Below are 17,673 nucleotides of genomic sequence, written 5' to 3'. Positions count from 1 at the left end.
CACTTCCAGACGACAGCAGACCTCCTGCACCAGCTGGGATTCTCCATCAAAGTGCCGAAGTCACACCTGTGCCCCTCCCAGAAGCTCCTCTTCATCGAAGCGGTTCTCGACTCGGCGCAGTTTCGGGTTTATCCTCCCGAACAGCAGGTTCGGGATATTCAAGCTCTGCTTCCGATCTTTCAGCCTTTATCCAGGATCTCTGTCAGGTTGACGCTGCAGCTTCTGGGGCTGATGGCCTCCTGCATCCTTCTGGTGCATCATGCCCGATGGCGGATGCGGGCTCTGCAGTGGGACCTGAAGTTTCAGTGGGCCCAGCATCAGGGCAACCTGTCCTACCATGTCCTGATCTCGGAGGGCACTGCGAGACAGCTATAGTGGTGGCTCACGGACCGCGATTGGGTCAACGGTAGATCCCTCTTCCTTCCCCAGCCGGAGCATGCAGTTGTGACGGACGCATCCCTCCTGGTCTGGGGTGGCCACATGTTTGGACACTGGTGTTTCGGAATTATTGTTCCTCATCAGCAGAGTGTAGGATATTCAGGGGGTTGCGCCTTGAGAGGTATCAACCTGAGAACACTTGTCAGCCTGCACAGCCAACCCCTGAATATCCTGATGATGAACAATAATTCCGAAACACCGCTGTCCAGAGTTGGTGCTGCAACCTTGCTAAAACACACGAATTTCCGAAATAGCGCACACGCTATAAAGACTGCATCTACCGTGATGCTCCTGGGGTTCACCCGCTGGTGGGTGGAGTCGGAGTGCGACCCATGACTTTCAGTTAAATTGGCTCCCTCGAGCTATGAGCTGACGAGCTCGGATCCCGCACCCACGCGCCTTGAGAGGTATCAACCTGAGAACACTTGGCAGCCTGCACAGCAAACCCCTGAATATCCTACACTCTGCTGATGAGGAACAATAATTCCGAAACACCGGTGTCCAGAGTTGGTGCTGCAACCTTGCTAAAACACACGAATCTTCGAAATAGCGCACACGCTATAAAGACTGCATCTACCGTGATGCTCCTGGGGTTCACCCACTGGTGGGTGGAGTCGGAGTGCGACCCATGACTTTCAGTTAAATTTGCTCCCTCGAGCTATGAGCTGACGAGCTCGGATCCCGCACCCACGCGCCTTGAGAGGTATCAACCTGAGTACACTTGGCAGCCTGCACAGCAAACCCCAGAATATCCTACACTCCGCTGATGAGGAACAATAATTCCGAAACACCGGTGTCCAGAGTTGGTGCTGCAACCTTGCTAAAACACACGAATCTTCGAAATAGCGCACACGCTATAAAGACTGCATCTACCGTGATGCTCCTGGGGTTCACCCGCTGGTGGGTGGAGTCGGAGTGCGACCCATGACTTTCAGTTAAATTGGCTCCCTCGAGCTATGAGCTGACGAGCTCGGATCACGCACCCACGCGCCTTGAGAGGTATCAACCTGAGTACACTTGGCAGCCTGCACAGCAAACCCCAGAATATCCTACACTCCGCTGATGAGGAACAATAATTCCGAAACACCGGTGTCCAGAGTTGGTGCTGCAACCTTGCTAAAACACACGAATCTTCGAAATAGCGCACACGCTATAAAGACTGCATCTACCGTGATGCTCCTGGGGTTCACCCACTGGTGGGTGGAGTCGGAGTGCGACCCATGACTTTCAGTTAAATTGGCTCCCTCGAGCTATGAGCTGACGAGCTCGGATCACGCACCCACGCGCCTTGAGAGGTATCAACCTGAGTACACTTGGCAGCCTGCACAGCAAACCCCAGAATATCCTACACTCCGCTGATGAGGAACAATAATTCCGAAACACCGGTGTCCAGAGTTGGTGCTGCAACCTTGCTAAAACACACGAATCTTCGAAATAGCGCACACGCTATAAAGACTGCATCTACCGTGATGCTCCTGGGGTTCACCCGCTGGTGGGTGGAGTCGGAGTGCGACCCATGACTTTCACAACTTGAGAAGTTGCCCATTGTATCCAGTTCCCGCATACGGTTGAACACAGGAACTGTCCTCACAAACAGCCTTCTGCCCTCCTGGGGAGATGTGTAACAATTTCCAGGAAAAGACACAATAAAAGCCTGCGTGGAAGAGACGTGTTACCTCTCTCTGGCAGGAAGCCACAAGGGAGCTTCAAAGGAGAAACCACCTTTGAAGGGCAAATGGAAATGCTCTGGAGCGGGGCTGCTCTATTGTTTAGGCAGAGAGGCTTGCACTAGGGACAGAGAGGGGAAAACAGTTGTCAAACCAGTTTTCCAGAGGCATGTGGCCCCCTTGGTAGCCACGCCTCTGGGTTGGGCAAGGGAGCGCTGTATGCAGATATAGGGGTTCTACTATTTTGGAAGTGGGCAAAATGGAGACCTCTGGGATAGCTATGTTGCCTCTCTTCACAGGAAGTAATCATCAGGAGGGAGGGAACCTGGTAGTCCATTGGTAAGTGATTTCAACCTCCTCTTAGGGAATTTTTCGGGCATAAAGAGGACTCCCCTGGCACCCAGAATTTAGATCTTGTGGTACTGGAGAAGAAGACCGAAGGAGGACTGCCCTGCTGCAACAACGACCCGACAGAGAAAGACTGCATTGATGTGGACTGCGCCTACTGTTACTGGTGGCTAGTAAAGGAAGAGGGACTCTGCCAGCTGTGTCCTGCTCATAGAGAAATGTACTTCTGAGCCCATTGGAAGCAAGAGAACCTAAAGGCCAGCCGATGCAGACCTCCACAACATCCAAATGTGGAACGCTTCTGGAGACTCTGGTAGAGCAACCCTGGCATCAGCTGGTAAGACTGTTCACAGGGACTGAGACAAGTGCTGAAAGGGTACTTTGCCCAGTTGCTCTGGATGCATGGTAGGCCGGGCCCTGGCAAATCATGAGTAAAAGTTCTTAACCCTCACGATTAGGCCCAGTAGCTACTTTCCTTGGGGACCTCTGAAAGGGTTGACAATCGTGATCACTCTTCATTTTGCACATCTTGAATAACTCACAATCATCCAGGGATCACAGTCCATATAAGGATTGCAAACATTAACTTTCATTAAAAAAAAAAAAATAGGTTGCTGTTACAAGAAATCAGTGGACTACATTTACGTGGGGTTCTATTAGAAATTCCCTTGGGTGCACCTACTGCTCTGAAAAACTGTAGAACATGCAGATACTACTCAGGACCTAGGCTAAAGAGCTGAGCGGTAATACCAAGTCAACACAGTTGGTTGAGAAGATCAGTTTACTGTGCACTTTGTTGCAGTGCTCAGTAATGGTAGCCCAGGCATGCACCAAATGTGTAGTCTATTTGGTCCCTTAGATTAGGAGCCCCTCAACTGAGCCAGGAGACGTTTATCTTCACAGAAGGACTTCGGTTACTGTGAAACAAATAATTTAAAGATGTTGAAGCAATCCAGTAAGAAAATCCAGCATGAATTAAAAAAAATGGGTATTGTGGCATAGACAGACTGCATTGTCATCATGTTATATTACTATGTTCACCTGGGTAGCAGTTTTAAAAAAATGAATATTTCCAACATGTGGTGAACTCATTTCGTGATTTATATGGCAAATTGTATTGGGTGCTGAGAAAACACTGTCACCTTTCACCCTTAGCAGACAGGCACGAAGAGAGGAGAGCAGGTGAGATCAATTGACTTTTCACCTGTGCACATGCCATTTCTCTTTGTTATGGAGATTTGATTTTAGAACTTGCAGAACTTTGGCTGTTTGTTTATAATAGCCTACATCTCCAAACCAAATCTCTCCAGGTGCATCTAGCAAGCTCAAGTAAGACTTGACAGCTTTAGGAAAAAAAACATTTTAAAGCCTTAATGAAGGTGATGAGGGTGTGATGCCCGTGAATAGGAATAGCGATTTGTTCTGCAATAACCTGGACTATGAGACATCTGTTGTAGGCTTCAGTAGATGAGTGCTTTTACAACCTCATTGGCTTTCCCTGTGTAACCCATTACTTTCCCTGCATTTCATGGTCAGCAAAGGGAGCTATGGTACATACTAGAGACAGGGCTCTTTAGATATATGTCTCCTCCATTGTTTCCAACCTTCATTTCTTCATTCTTTTCTTGCTGGCAGGTTTAAGCAGCATGCCCCTCTTGCCTTCTTAGATCCTCACACCAGTGCCTCTCAGTAGTCCCCACAACAAAATATATTAAATGTGACAGAGCTTTTTCCACTGGAGCCACCAGGTCATGCACTCACCAGTGCATATTGTACCTTGTAAAGGTTCTGAAAACCTCACTCTTCAACTAGTAGTTGACGCTAGTAGGAAGATCATGTCATAGGTACTCAGTCATCACTAAGGAGCTTTGGTGTTCGAGTGCTCAACAAGTAGCTACAATACCCAGCATTTTCCAATTGACTTTGGAGAGACAAGAGGCCAGATATACAAAGACTAGGTAAACAAAAACTGACCAACCTGCCTATAAAAAATGCATTAGGCAGGTTGCAATTTGTGTGTGCCCCCCCCCCCCCGTAAATGGCTACAGTCTCAGGTAAGGTGGCATGCATAAGGCACCGGACCACCATCCCAGGGATTGCTTTGGAAAAAATATATATTTTTTATAGTTTTTAAAGCAGCCCCTAGTTCCTTAAAAGGAACAGTACTGCTATCAAAAAAAAAAAGTTTTCCGGTGCGGAAAAATTCAGTGAGACCAGGCAGTGGTCGTAATGACCCCTGCCTACTTCCCGTGAAGATGCCACCATGATTGCCAGAGGGGAAAGGGTTCAAAGGGGACCTCTATGCAAATCACCCACCACCCCAACATGAGAGTCCATCGCTGGTCAGTGGTTTTCAGCCAGAATTACTGACTCAAACCCTTAAAGTGTCATGGTCCGAATCCGTTATGGAAGGGACGCCTAGAATGCTCCCCTTCCAAATAAAGATTCTGAAATCATTTCCAAACCAAAGTGGCTTACAAAAACCTTTCTGAATTGCTAAGTGGCTTCAGTACATTAAAAGAAGGTTTTTACCAGTTGTAAACCCTGATTTAGCAAATCGTAGAGTTTTCAGCTATTAAAAACCTTAATCTATTAGGCCGCAGATGAGGTGCAAGTAGAGGAACGTCTTACTCCATTTGATATTTAAACAAATAGTGCACACTAGTGTGCGGAACAGAGGATGTCTGCTAAAGTTGTAGGTACCTATAGCCTCACCAGCTGAGAGGATATCCAGAGCTGCAGGCCTCCCCAGTACCTCGAGGACTGATTGGAGAAAGAACATCTAGTAATTGGAGCTGGAGCCTCACTGTGTAGGTTTTTTGTCACCTTCAAATAAGTCACTTTTGTCTTTTCATTTAGCTTTAAGTTATTGGTATACCCACTTCCGGTGATTTCATTGTGTAAAAAGATCACGAGAGAGCACTCCCTATGTTGTCACTGGTGTGATGGTGAATTGTTCTCACTATATCAACCCCCGCCATCTTTACACTTCTTAGTGCCAAAGGTCTAATAATCAGCAAATTAGCACAATGGTCACTTCCACCGATCTGGTCATGAATAATTGCACTTCATTGGTATGATGGGGCCGACCAACAGAGGATACATGTCGGGTTGTGACTCTTGAGGTTTGTCCTTTCTCTGATAGACACCTACTGCGCCCTCATCTGGAGAGGCGAAGTAAAGATCTTCGTTAACATCGTCAATCATTCAGTGTGCCCCACTTTGACATTTCCAGAAGCAGTTAAACCAGCTTGTATGGTGCTGGCACAAACGAGTTTTCTATCTGCTAGAGAATGAACTATAATGTGATGGAAATCATCATAGACTATCGAAAGAATTCTTCTCAGCCATCTAGTGCAAGTGAGGGCTCCTGGTGCTAATCAGAAATCTTATTTCCAAGTCACAGAGGTGCAACAGTGTGATAGAGAGCACTGTGTCCAGATAAGGTTGGGCCTCTAGGTGTCTGTGGAGGGGATATTCTTGGGTCTATGACCGCGTATCAGCAGCTTCAAAGCCCGGGAGTCCGTCACAAATGGCACCTCTTACTTGGAAATAAATGGGTCAGTTGTTAGTATCAGAATCCTTAAACATGCCCATCAACAGCAGCATGCAGTTGTTAAAGAGGAGCTGCCATAGGGGTCCCTGCTCTTCAGCCTCTCATGCCATCATTGCTGGACCATTGATGGAAGCTCCCTACACTTATCACTGCTCATAGCATGAAAAAAGACTTAAATAAGTCAAGTGTGATTCATTAGATCCTCCTGCCTGTTAAGCATTGGTAGTTCAAAACAATTTTGTGTATACCTTTTTTGAAGCGTAGTAACATATTCACAATAATAATCACAGGGATTGGACAATCTTAGCTTCATTCTTTCTACAATTATCTCACAATATGTAATGGAATTGTTCCTGGGATACTTCTTGGTTCCATTATGTCTTAATTGCTATGTGCTTGATTTTGTTATTTGTTTTCCTTGGTATTTTTGCAAGGCAATTTTTTTTATTTGTGTTCTTTTCTTGCAGGCCCTGAATCATTCCCATGTTATCAAGTGAACGTCCTCATGGAGGCCCTTGCTAAGTGTGGCGAGAGCTACCAATATCCCCCTGTGAACTGGGCTTCAATTCTTTCTCCTATGATGAGGCTTAACTTTGGTAAATACTTTTATCTAGGTTCTCTTTTTATGATTTGCTAGGTATTGAACTATAGTTGTGATCCATCTTCTGTACTTATTTCTTCTGAATGATTGACCTTCACTACATAACATTGTATGTATTGATTCATTGTTCACTTTGCAGCCTCTATCTCTTCAGTACAGACAACCTTTGGATAGCACCAACTGATTACATTTATGTTAACACCGTGCTCCCTACGTCTTCTTCAAAAATACTTTATTAAGTTTGATTGTAACCATAAAAGCACAAGCAACAATAATACATTTAATAAATACAATTTGCAAAAACATTAAAATATTATTATTAATATTATATTTCTTATATAGCGCCAGAATCGACCCCCGAAGGGTTATCTCCGCGCTTGCCTTGGGAACCCGTCCTGGTTTTTCCCTGTGAGATAGCCCCTACAGGGCATCCCCAAGGTGAAAGCCAGGCATCCCGCCGCGGGGGGCCGTTGTGGAGATTAAGCAAGCTTAATGCCCAGAGTTGCAGAGTGTGAACCCATGATTAGGTCAGGCACCGAAGCGAGAATTATCGAGTCCGTGGACATTTGAGCTCAACACCCTGCCGCGTCGGGAATCGAACCCTGGTCCCGGGTCTGACCTCTGCTTCAGGGTCTGCCTGCTCTAACCAGTGAGCCACACTTCTCCACAAATACTGCAAAAAATACTGCATTTCATTAAAAGAAGTGAAATAAATGAATGGTGCACAAACTGTCCAGCAACACGAAGGAACATAGTCACACAGTAGCTCACATGCAATAAAAAAATGACTACAGCAATTGCAATATATCTCAAGCAAACATTGAAAATGATATGGGAATCAGATAACAGTTGCAAAAACAGCAGGGCTGTGAGACTTTGTTTAAAATCCAATAAAGCGTTGATATACATATTCCTCAGGTCTGTAAAATATCAGCAAAACAGATTAAAATAAAGGGTATCCTGAGAAGACTTTAAGCCTCAGCCACAGGGCCCCAACGTGCCCCATGGGTTCCAACCCTTCGGGACAGCCAGAAGATGATGTATAATATTAAGTTAAATCTGTATCTGTCCCTGTCATTCTCCAAGTTGAATAAATATGGTTCCATGGAAGGTACAGTTTTAAGCTGCAGGAAACATTTCAAATGTTTCAAGATCTCCACTTGTTCCTTGCTAAGTGCCTTTTGCTGATAAGAAGTGTGTTTGAGCCCTTTAATCTCAGCAAGACTCCTAGATTCTGGTCTCGAAAATATTATTATTATTATTATTAAATCGGTTTTGTATAGCGCCCCGTTACCCTAGAGCATGGGTACTCACAAACTTTCTCTAAGGGGCCAAATTTACAGTGTAGTTTGTGGCCGACGGCCGCACCGGTGGGGGCGTGGTCAGTGAGAGAGGGGGCGGGGCTAGAGACAACAAAAAAAACTGTGACCATGAGGTTGAACACAGGCCCTGGCAGCGGATGTCTTTGTCCACTGAGCCACCAGACCGAGCATACACACATCTCTCTCTCTGTCTCCCTCCCTCTCTCTCTTTCTCTTCCTCCCTCCCTCTCTCTATTTCTCCACCTCCCTCTCACTCTCTCTCTCCGTCCCTCCCTCTCTCGTCTCCCTCCCTCTCTCGTCTCCCTCACTCCCTCTGTCTCCCTCACTCTCTCCGTCTCCCTCACTCTCTCTGTCTCCCTCACTCTCTCTGTCTCCCTCACTCTCTCTGTCTCCCTCACTCTCTCTGTCTCCCTCACTCTCTCTGTCTCCCTCACTCTCTCTCTGTCTCCCTCACTCTCTCTCTGTCTCCCTCACTCTCTCTCTGTCTCCCTCACTCTCTCTCTGTCTCCCTCACTCTCTCTCTGTCTCCCTCACTCTCTCTCTTTCTCTTCCTCCCTCCCTCTCTCTATTTCTCCACCTCCCTCTCACTCTCTCTCTCCGTCCCTCCCTCTCTCGTCTCCCTCCCTCTCTCGTCTCCCTCACTCCCTCTGTCTCCCTCACTCCCTCTGTCTCCCTCCTTCTCTCTCTGTCTCCCTCACTCTCTCTCTGTCTCCCTCCTACTCTCTCTCTGTCTCCCTCACTCTCTCTCTGTCTCCCTCACTCTCTCTGTCTCCCTCACTCTCTCTGTCTCCCTCACTCTCTCTGTCTCCCTCACTCTCTCTGTCTCCCTCACTCTCTCTGTCTCCCTCACTCTCTCTGTCTCCCTCACTCTCTCTCTGTCTCCCTCACTCTCTCTCTGTCTCCCTCACTCTCTCTCTGTCTCCCTCACTCTCTCTCTGTCTCCCTCACTCTCTCTGTCTCCCTCACTCTCTCTCTGTCTCCCTCACTCTCTCTCTGTCTCCCTCACTCTCTCTCTGTCTCCCTCACTCTCTCTCTGTCTCCCTCACTCTCTCTCTGTCTCCCTCCTTCTCTCTCTGTCTCCCTCCTTCTCTCTCTGTCTCCCTCCTTCTCTCTCTGTCTCCCTCCTTCTCTCTCTGTCTCCCTCACTCTCTCTCTGTCTCCCTCACTCTCTCTCTGTCTCCCTCACTCTCTCTCTGTCTCCCTCACTCTCTCTCTGTCTCCCTCACTCTCTCTCTGTCTCCCTCACTCTCTCTCTGTCTCCCTCACTCTCTCTCTGTCTCCCTCACTCTCTCTCTGTCTCCCTCACTCTCTCTCTGTCTCCCTCACTCTCTCTCTGTCTCCCTCACTCTCTCTCTGTCTCCCTCACTCTCTCTCTGTCTCCCTCACTCTCTCTCTGTCTCCCTCACTCTCTCTGTCTCCCTCACTCTCTCTCTGTCTCCCTCACTCTCTCTCTGTCTCCCTCACTCTCTCTCTGTCTCCCTCACTCTCTCTCTGTCTCCCTCCTTCTCTCTCTGTCTCCCTCCTTCTCTCTCTGTCTCCCTCCTTCTCTCTCTGTCTCCCTCCTTCTCTCTCTGTCTCCCTCCTTCTCTCTCTGTCTCCCTCCTTCTCTCTCTGTCTCCCTCCTTCTCTCTCTGTCTCCCTCCTTCTCTCTCTGTCTCCCTCCTTCTCTCTCTGTCTCCCTCCTTCTCTCTCTGTCTCCCTCCTTCTCTCTCTGTCTCCCTCCTTCTCTCTCTGTCTCCCTCCTTCTCTCTCTGTCTCCCTCCTACTCTCTCTGTCTCCCTCACTCTCTCTGTCTCCCTCACTCTCTCTGTCTCCCTCACTCTCTCTGTCTCCCTCACTCTCTCTGTCTCCCTCACTCTCTCTGTCTCCCTCACTCTCTCTGTCTCCCTCACTCTCTCTGTCTCCCTCACTCCCACTTCCTCCCTCCCTCCCTCCATCTCCCTCCCTCTCTGTCTCCCTCCCTCTGTCTCCCTCCCTCTATCTGTATCCCTCCCTCTCTTGGTCTCCCTCCCTTTCTTTGTCTCCCTCCCTCTCTCCGTCTCCCTTTCTCTCCCTTTCTCTAACTGTCTCCCTCCCTTTCTCCGTCTCCCTTTCTCTCTCTCCCTGTCTTCCTCTCTCTCTCCCTCTCACCCTCTTTCTCCCTCCCTCCCTCCTTATGCCTCTGCCTCCCTCCCCTCCCCTGTCTCTTCCTCTCTCTCCCTCCCCGACTCTTTCCCTCCCTCTCCTTCCCCTGACTCACCCTCTCTCCCTCGCCTTCACCTGACTCTCTCTCCCTCCCTCTCCCTCCCCGGACTCTCTTCCTCCCTCCCCTCACACTCCCTTCCTCTGTCTCTCCCTCCCTCGCCCTCCCCTCACACTCCCTCCGTCTCTCCCACCCTCGCCCTCCCCTCACTCTCCCTCTGTCTCTCCCTCCCTCGCCCTCCCCTGACTCTCACTCTCCCTCTCCCTCACCCTGCCCTGGCTCTCCCTCCCTCCCTCTCCCCTGACTCTCCCTCTCTCTCCCTCCCCTGACTCTCCCTCTCTCTACCTCCCTCCCCTCACTCTCCCTCCCTCCCCTCACACTCCCTCCCTCTGTCTCTCCCTCCCTCGCCCTCCCCTCACTCTCCCTCCCTCTGTCTCACCCTCCCCTGACTCTCCCCCTCCCTCTCTCACTCCCTCCCTCGCCCTCCCCTGACTCTCTCACTCCCTCAACCTCCCCTGACTCTCCCTCCCTCTGTCTCACCCTCTCTCTTAATCTCTGTCTCCCTATCTCTGTCTAGGCAAGGTGTATTAATTCTATTAGAAATATCACGAAAAGCAAGAGCTATTTGCTGCACACATCGAACCACCTACCCCAGCCTTCCCAAAATCTGCAGCACATTATTAGTGACTCCCTAATGTAGAGGGTGCACGAGAGCTGGCTGGACCACTGCAGCAGAGATCAGGTGTAATCCGGAGGGCAGAGATTCCAAATAAGGCAGGGCTGATTCAGACTTTCATCCCTTCAGTGTCGATAAAACAAATGCTACTCGAGGCTGCGCAGAGTGATCTCCAAGTTTATGCTCGGCTCGGTTCAATCAGTCACGGGGTTTATCGTGATCGCTGTAATTGTCCAACAATCCCCCCCAACCCATCCCCCCCCCCCCCCCCCTCCTCTGTGGCAGCCCGGGATGAGTCAGCTTGCCTGGCGCGCACACAGCCGGAGCACTTCACAGGTCTTTAAAAGACCATTAAATCGTTAATGAGGCTTTGTTCCGTTTCACCTCTTCTGAGGCCCCTGCAGCTCCACTCTATGGCTGGAATTTCCCACCCCCCCTAGAGCAGAGCCTCTACGAGTCCAGGCTGCATCAACCGGCAGTGTTTACTAAAACTCTTGATTTTTTTTTTTTGAAATTGGTACATGTCTGCAAGGTCAGCGGGCCGCCAAGGAAGGCTTGCCGGGCCGCCACCGGCCCGCGGGCCGTACTATGAGTACCCCTGCCCTAGAGCATCCCAGCGCTTTTGCCACCAGCAAGTATCAGAAATAGCAGAACTGGAGAAGATTAACAGAAGAGGAGAGTTTTAAGTTGTTTTCGAAAGCGCAGGAGACATGGTTCCGTGCGTAAACCTAGGGGGAGGGCATTCCAGAGGGTGGAAACGTTGACTGAAAATCTCCTTCCTCCTGATCGGGCCTTTTTTACCCTAGGGACGACAGTCAGGCGTTTCTGGTCTGAACGTAAGGTTCTGCTCGCTTTGTACGGGATCACCATCTTCTGAAGGACGGGGGGGCCTTTGCCTTGCAAGATTTTGTGTGCAAGGCATAGGGATTTAAATTTCACTCTTTCCCGTATTGGCAGCCAGTGTAGTGCCCTCAGTGCTGGTTTAGCAGAGCGAGACATGGGGATGTTGTAGAGCGTTCGTGCTGCCGCGTTTTGAACTTGTTGGAGTCTGTTCAGAGTGCACTCAGGAGCCCCAAGGTAGATCGCATTGCTGAAGTCCAACCTGGACATAATCAGACCCTGGATCAGGAGCTTTCTAGATAGAAAAGGGATGAGTGGTAATACCTTACGTACTGATCTAAGGAGACCAAAACAGACACCCGCTAGTTTGGAAGCCGGGGTTCTAAGGGAGAGATCTCGTCCCATCCAGATGCCCAGGCTCTTGATCTCATCCTTGGATTCAGGAAGAGACCCTAGACAACTGGGCCAGGCCAAGCAGGAAAGGGAGGGATTTTTAGGTCCCATCACCATAATCTCCGTCTTGGACCCCTTCAGTTTGAGTGCTGAGTCCCCCATCCAGGAATGAACCTGTGAGAGGCAGGCATGGAGTATCTGGGAGTTCTCCGAGGATTGGGAGAGGGCGAACACCAGTTGGGTGTTGTTGGCGTAGCTCACGATCTTGATGTTGAATGGAGCCACCACATCCTCCAAGGGAGCCATATACACGTTAAATAGTGTAGGACTCAGGGAGGAGCCCTGAGGCACGCCGCAATGAAGGTGAGTGGATGCCGATCGTGCGCCCCCTTCCCATACCTGGAAAGATCTTTCGCTAAGGAATGACCTAAGCCAGTTTAGCGCTGTCCCTCTCACTCCGGCGTCTGATAGTCTCTGGAGTAACACTTGGTGGTTCACAGTGTCGAACGCTGCACTCGGGTCCAGGAGGATCACTGCCACTGATCCCCCCGAGTCTAGAATGCAGCGTGCCTCCTCCATGACTGCCAACAAGGCGGTGTCAGTGCCTTGGCCCGGGCGAAAGCCTGTTTGGGAACTTTTTAGCACACCATTGGACTCCACAAAATTGGATAACCGAGAGTTAACCAATTTTTCTGAGATTTTACTCAGCCCTGGGAGGAGCGAGAGTCCTTTCTCCCTTGGTTGTTCAGGACTCCCTTAATGTATGCAATCCTTGGGATCTTTGTAGAATGCGCCATGGACAGGCAGTCTCTCAAGATCTACTTTTTAACTCTGATTCGCTTCCCCACAATATTTTGATCCAACAAATGAATGGCCTCAAATTAATCTTGTCTACTAGATACTGCACCCCCAGTTCCTCCTGTTCGGTACATGCTGGAGTGCTTTGGGAGACCTGCAGTACCCGCCTGAGACACGAGATTTCACTCGGCTGAATGCTGTGGGCTTTTGTGTACCCCCACACTTCACTCCCATAAAGCCCCTCTGTACGTCTTATTTCTGGTCATATCACACTAGTCCTAGGGTTAACTCTAGATTCTGTTGTTCATATGTATTCCATTCCACCTTTATTGTTAGTTACTATAATAATATGTTTGTAGCATGCATGGCTGTAGATACATATGCTTAGCATACACCTGACTTCTGGTGTTAGGTTTGGAATTTTCCAAGAAGTTTTGCTTCGAAAAAGTTGATAGTCACAAGTTATGGTGTAACTCATCTTCTTGGTGTACACTGCACATGAGCATCAACTCCATGTTAGTTTGTTTTTACTGCCATTGGGTTGGGACCTGCACCGAGTGGGCTTAGAGCTTGTTGTGTCCTGAACAAGTTTTTGCGTGGCTTTTCAGTTACTTTTGATCCCGTTGTGTCGAATTAGACCAAGCCATGGTACTTTTGTCCCTAATACATGAACACCATAAGCAGCATTGAAAACTGTCACCATTGTGCTGGGATGTCGAGGGCCTTGCTATCATCTTTGCCTGAGAACCTCCCCAAGGCCTTCACCAGAGAATGCAGCGTGGGTGATGGAACGAACACCCTTTTAGAATTACTCTTGATGCCATTTGAAACATGCTTCGGTGGAACACCAGGCGGTATGCACCTTGTGCCTTAATCCCATTCAGAACAATGCTTCCTGTACCTTCAGCTGCAAAAAAAAAACTCGGAGAAGAGAATGGTGCTGAGCACGCCTCAACCCAAGTCTGTTGACGCCCATCAGTTGTCAAGTCTTAACCACTCGAAAGGTGTCGAACCATCGGTTCCATGTTAAAATAAAATGATGGCATAAATATTTTTCCAGAAACATAGACTTTAAAATCTAGATCTTAAATAATTCTATCTTTATGAATGGTAGGATTAGCATTTAATTGTCATATTCATCTAAACTCACTTCCCAGTTATATCAGGTCTGGATTTGTTAACCATTCTAACTTCAGTCCTACCGTATTTGTGGGGGGGCAGGGAGGAGGGCTTGCTAACAGATTGGTAGTATGACACATTGAGGTTGATATAGACGTGTGATAATAGTGCATGTACTGCATCGCTTACAACTACGTTGTTGAGGAATGTATATAAATACTGGTTTCACATCAACATCGACTAACCTGGTCTTGTCTGGCGATGCAATGGTTCAATCAATGAAGTGGAAGCATTTTTGTCATGCGCTGTGATGCGCAGTGTAGTGCTGGTATACCGGCAGATTTAGGTACAGGTCAAAAGGTGGGAGGGGAAATACTAATGTGAAATCCAGAGTTTGGCATTTTTAATATTGAAGTCTTGTTTTTGCAAAGATGCTTTCAAGTGCATGTTTTCGCATGCTTTGCAGTGAGGTTATACCTTTGCTATCAATGCTTTGGTAACCATATACCCTCAATCAACCTATTGTGTATTGTTGCTGCAAAGTATGTAATGTATGGAATTTCTTCAAATGAAAGACTTACTGTAAGTGAATTCATTTATGTAATCTTAGACGCAACAAGATAATCTAGGCTTCATATTGATGCATCTGTTAGGCATACAATCAGAAAACCATTTCAGTGAATGAGGAGAATCGAGGAACATAGAACAAACTAACTTCATCTCTGGTTCTTGTCATTCTTTTCAGGGGAAGACATCCAGCAGCACTGCATTGAGCTCGCAGTAACCCAAGCACAGTCCTCCCAGAATGCAGCCATGTTCCTAGGGATGTGGGTGGCTCCTCCCCTTGTCTACAGCGTTTGTGTAGGTATCTTTCAATAAGCTGTGGTTTTCACATCATGGTTGGTATATTGCCAGAGTTGTTTATCTTTGTCCTTTGCTGACAACTAGGTTTTTGTCAGAATGAATATATATTTGTCTGCCTTGTATTTTTTACATCACTAGTTTAGATCTGTGACAAAATGTCATAATAAAGAGATTAGTACAACTCTCTTAATGCCATTTAATACATACCACCACTGAAGTTTATTACTTCCAAGCCGGGTTTGCCATGCATTTCTCATTGCAGATTCTGTTCAGTAGAAGCCATGTTGGGAATTCTTAGACCAGCTCTGGTACTCTCTGGATCACTCCCTAAGGATGGACCCTATACTTCAGTCTTGGCAACACCTGCAGTTCCAACCCCACTGCCTCCAAACTCCATTCTAGTCTGTCAAGCACAGTGCTTAATTTGAACTGGTGATTGCCGCTGGGGAGAACCAGCACCTATTTTTGGGGACTGCCACTTACTTTTCCATATCAAATATTTCCCGAATGCAGGAGTGGGAAACACACAAACAGGAAAAAAAGGAGGAAGAGAAAGACGGCAAAACCGTCACAATGAGAGAAAGCAGGAACCTGCAAGAGCAAGAAAAAGGTTCGAGGAGTGTCTGGTAGTGGATTTAAGACTACCAGCCTTGGTATGCAGCATGTAGACGTTTAATTGCACCGGATGCTGGCTTCTGAGCAGAGCTTCGGCTCCCAGCACTCTTTCTTTCACACATTAGGCACCGGTTTAGCATGATGCATAGTGTCGGCCCCAGAGCCAGTCTTGGCGCCGTCTTTGGAGTCACTACCACAATCACCTTCTAAGTCACCTAAAATTATCCAGGTGGAACAAGAGAAAGTCAGAACTTGCCTTCAGAACTAGTCTGACCCTATGGACGACAAATTGTGCGTATGGAGATCTTTGGATACCAATGTCGGCCTTTATGTTGACTTTTAGTCACCTCTCCAGAAGGAAATTTCCTTCTTGAAAACAGTAGTATGAAAAGCCACAAAACTCTGCAACTGATTTTGCCACCTGAGCAACCAAAACTAATATTTTGATGGAAATCTACAAAGTGCTTTGTCAGCCAGACCTTGCTATGATTTAATAAGGCACTACTTGAATCTGACTTGGCTGCCTAAAAAAGGCCCTTCTCACGCCCAGCAGTCCACAAACAAATTGTCAGGGAAAATAGACCTGCCCTGGGAGACCCCGCCCACCCCCGCATCCACCCTTCACCAGAGAGCATAACTTTTCTCCAACATAGGGAATTTAAGAAACTGGATACCATGCACAGAAGCGTTTTTGATCCTTATGTCGATTGCCACATGCCTATTACGCCGCTAAGCCCATGCCTTGCAGGAACTGGAAAAACTGCAGTTTGCTATCCCACTGGACCATGTGGAAAAGGCATTTAGCAATTTGGTCAGTGATGATTGTGATGCTTCAAAGCAGAACATGAAGAGCAGCTTGGGTTGCACAGATACTGTAGCCAGGTACATGGGCATTGTTGTTGCACTACACTGCCATGCCTGGTCAACTGGCCTTTCAACAGATGTTCAGGACACTTTGATGACATGCCCTTCGATGTCAAACCTCTTCTTAGAGACAAAGCCAACTCCTCCTCGGTTGCTGGACCTGACCTCACGCGAAGCAGTTCCATCAGCAATGCACCATATTTAGGGGCTATTCCAGAGCAGTTCAGACACATCAATAAGGTACTGCTCCTTTTGTGGCAGTGGTGGATAAAAGCAGGAGAGGCAGATTATGTCTTCTGCCAGCCCTGCTGCTTTAAAATATCTATGAGACGCCTACCCAACTCTCTCTCCCCTATCTCCACCGCCTTCTAATGGAGGGGGCGGGGTCCCCTTATCAGCCATTTAGAGGCCATCAGTATAGGCCCCTGTGGTGGTTTGTCCTCAAACCTTCTTCTCCATCCCTCCAGACTGCCTTCCTTCTGTAAGACTGTGCTCTCCAGCACATGCCTCAATCCTGGAGGTGAAGGTCCTTGTTTTTCTGAACAGAAGGTTGCATAAAGATGGTGCCTCTGGGAATAAAGGGCACACCAATTTGGATTGCGGTACGAGGATCATTCTGGATCTTCTCTTCTTAACTTCCTGATTTCTACACATAGGATGACCTTCATAGGTGCTGATGGAGGCATCTCTTCCATCTCAAGGTGGGTCCTCTGCTCAGCCCTCTACAAGTGTAGGCTGTTGTAGTCACAGATGCCTCTATATGGGCTGGGTGGCCAACTGTCTGTGGGTATCCAAGTACTCCTTGTCATGGGGGTCTTTCTCTTACCCATCTGAGAGAGCGCTACTCAGGACAACAAGACCGTCTACTACATAAAAAAAGCATGGTTGTATGGGATTATGGCAGATGATTCACCTGTGGATCTTTGTGCAGCAAAGGGGAATTTTGACAGTTGTGACTTATCTGGCAGTCTCTCAAAGTGAGAGCATAGACTTATTCAACTCGCCTTATTAAACCATGAATGGGAGCTGCACTCCAAATTGACAGAGGCAATCTTCTCCAGATTTCACTTTCCGTTCCTCACTTTGCGGGAAGATCAGACACAGCTGTTCCTGATCACCTCAGATTAGGCAAGGAGCAACTAGTACGCCGACTTGTTGGCACTCAGCATTCAGCCGCTTCTTCCTCTTCCCTACAGAGTGGACCTGATGTCACAGCAGGAAGGTCCAGTGCTCCGCCTCAATCCACGAACGCTGTGTCTACACACATAGACATTGAATGGTGCTAGCTAGAGTCCTTTTGCCTCCCTGGTGGAAGTTGGGGCATTGTTTTGTCTGCCAGAAACCTCACTATGAAGTCCACTTTTGCAGGTTGCTGGAACATGTTTGTACA

General features: G+C 48.1%; 1 protein-coding gene across 1 annotated transcript in view; it reads left to right on the top strand.

Moving 5' to 3' along the window:
- Positions 1 to 17,673, top strand: part of FOCAD (focadhesin) — a 1,219,893-nt gene that overhangs the window by 1,043,211 nt on the left and 159,009 nt on the right. The window contains exons 38-39 of the mRNA XM_086961452.1: positions 6,477 to 6,605; positions 14,686 to 14,801. Of these exons, the coding sequence (XP_086817578.1) occupies positions 6,477 to 6,605; positions 14,686 to 14,801 (245 nt within the window). The remainder of the gene's footprint in view (positions 1 to 6,476; positions 6,606 to 14,685; positions 14,802 to 17,673) is intronic.

Source organism: Lissotriton vulgaris, chromosome 3_1, assembly GCF_964263255.1.
Source record: "Lissotriton vulgaris chromosome 3_1, aLisVul1.2, whole genome shotgun sequence".
Taxonomy (NCBI): Eukaryota; Metazoa; Chordata; class Amphibia; order Caudata; family Salamandridae; genus Lissotriton; species Lissotriton vulgaris.
Note: the sequence above shows the minus strand (reverse complement) of the source record. Positions and strands in the feature narration are given on the sequence as shown.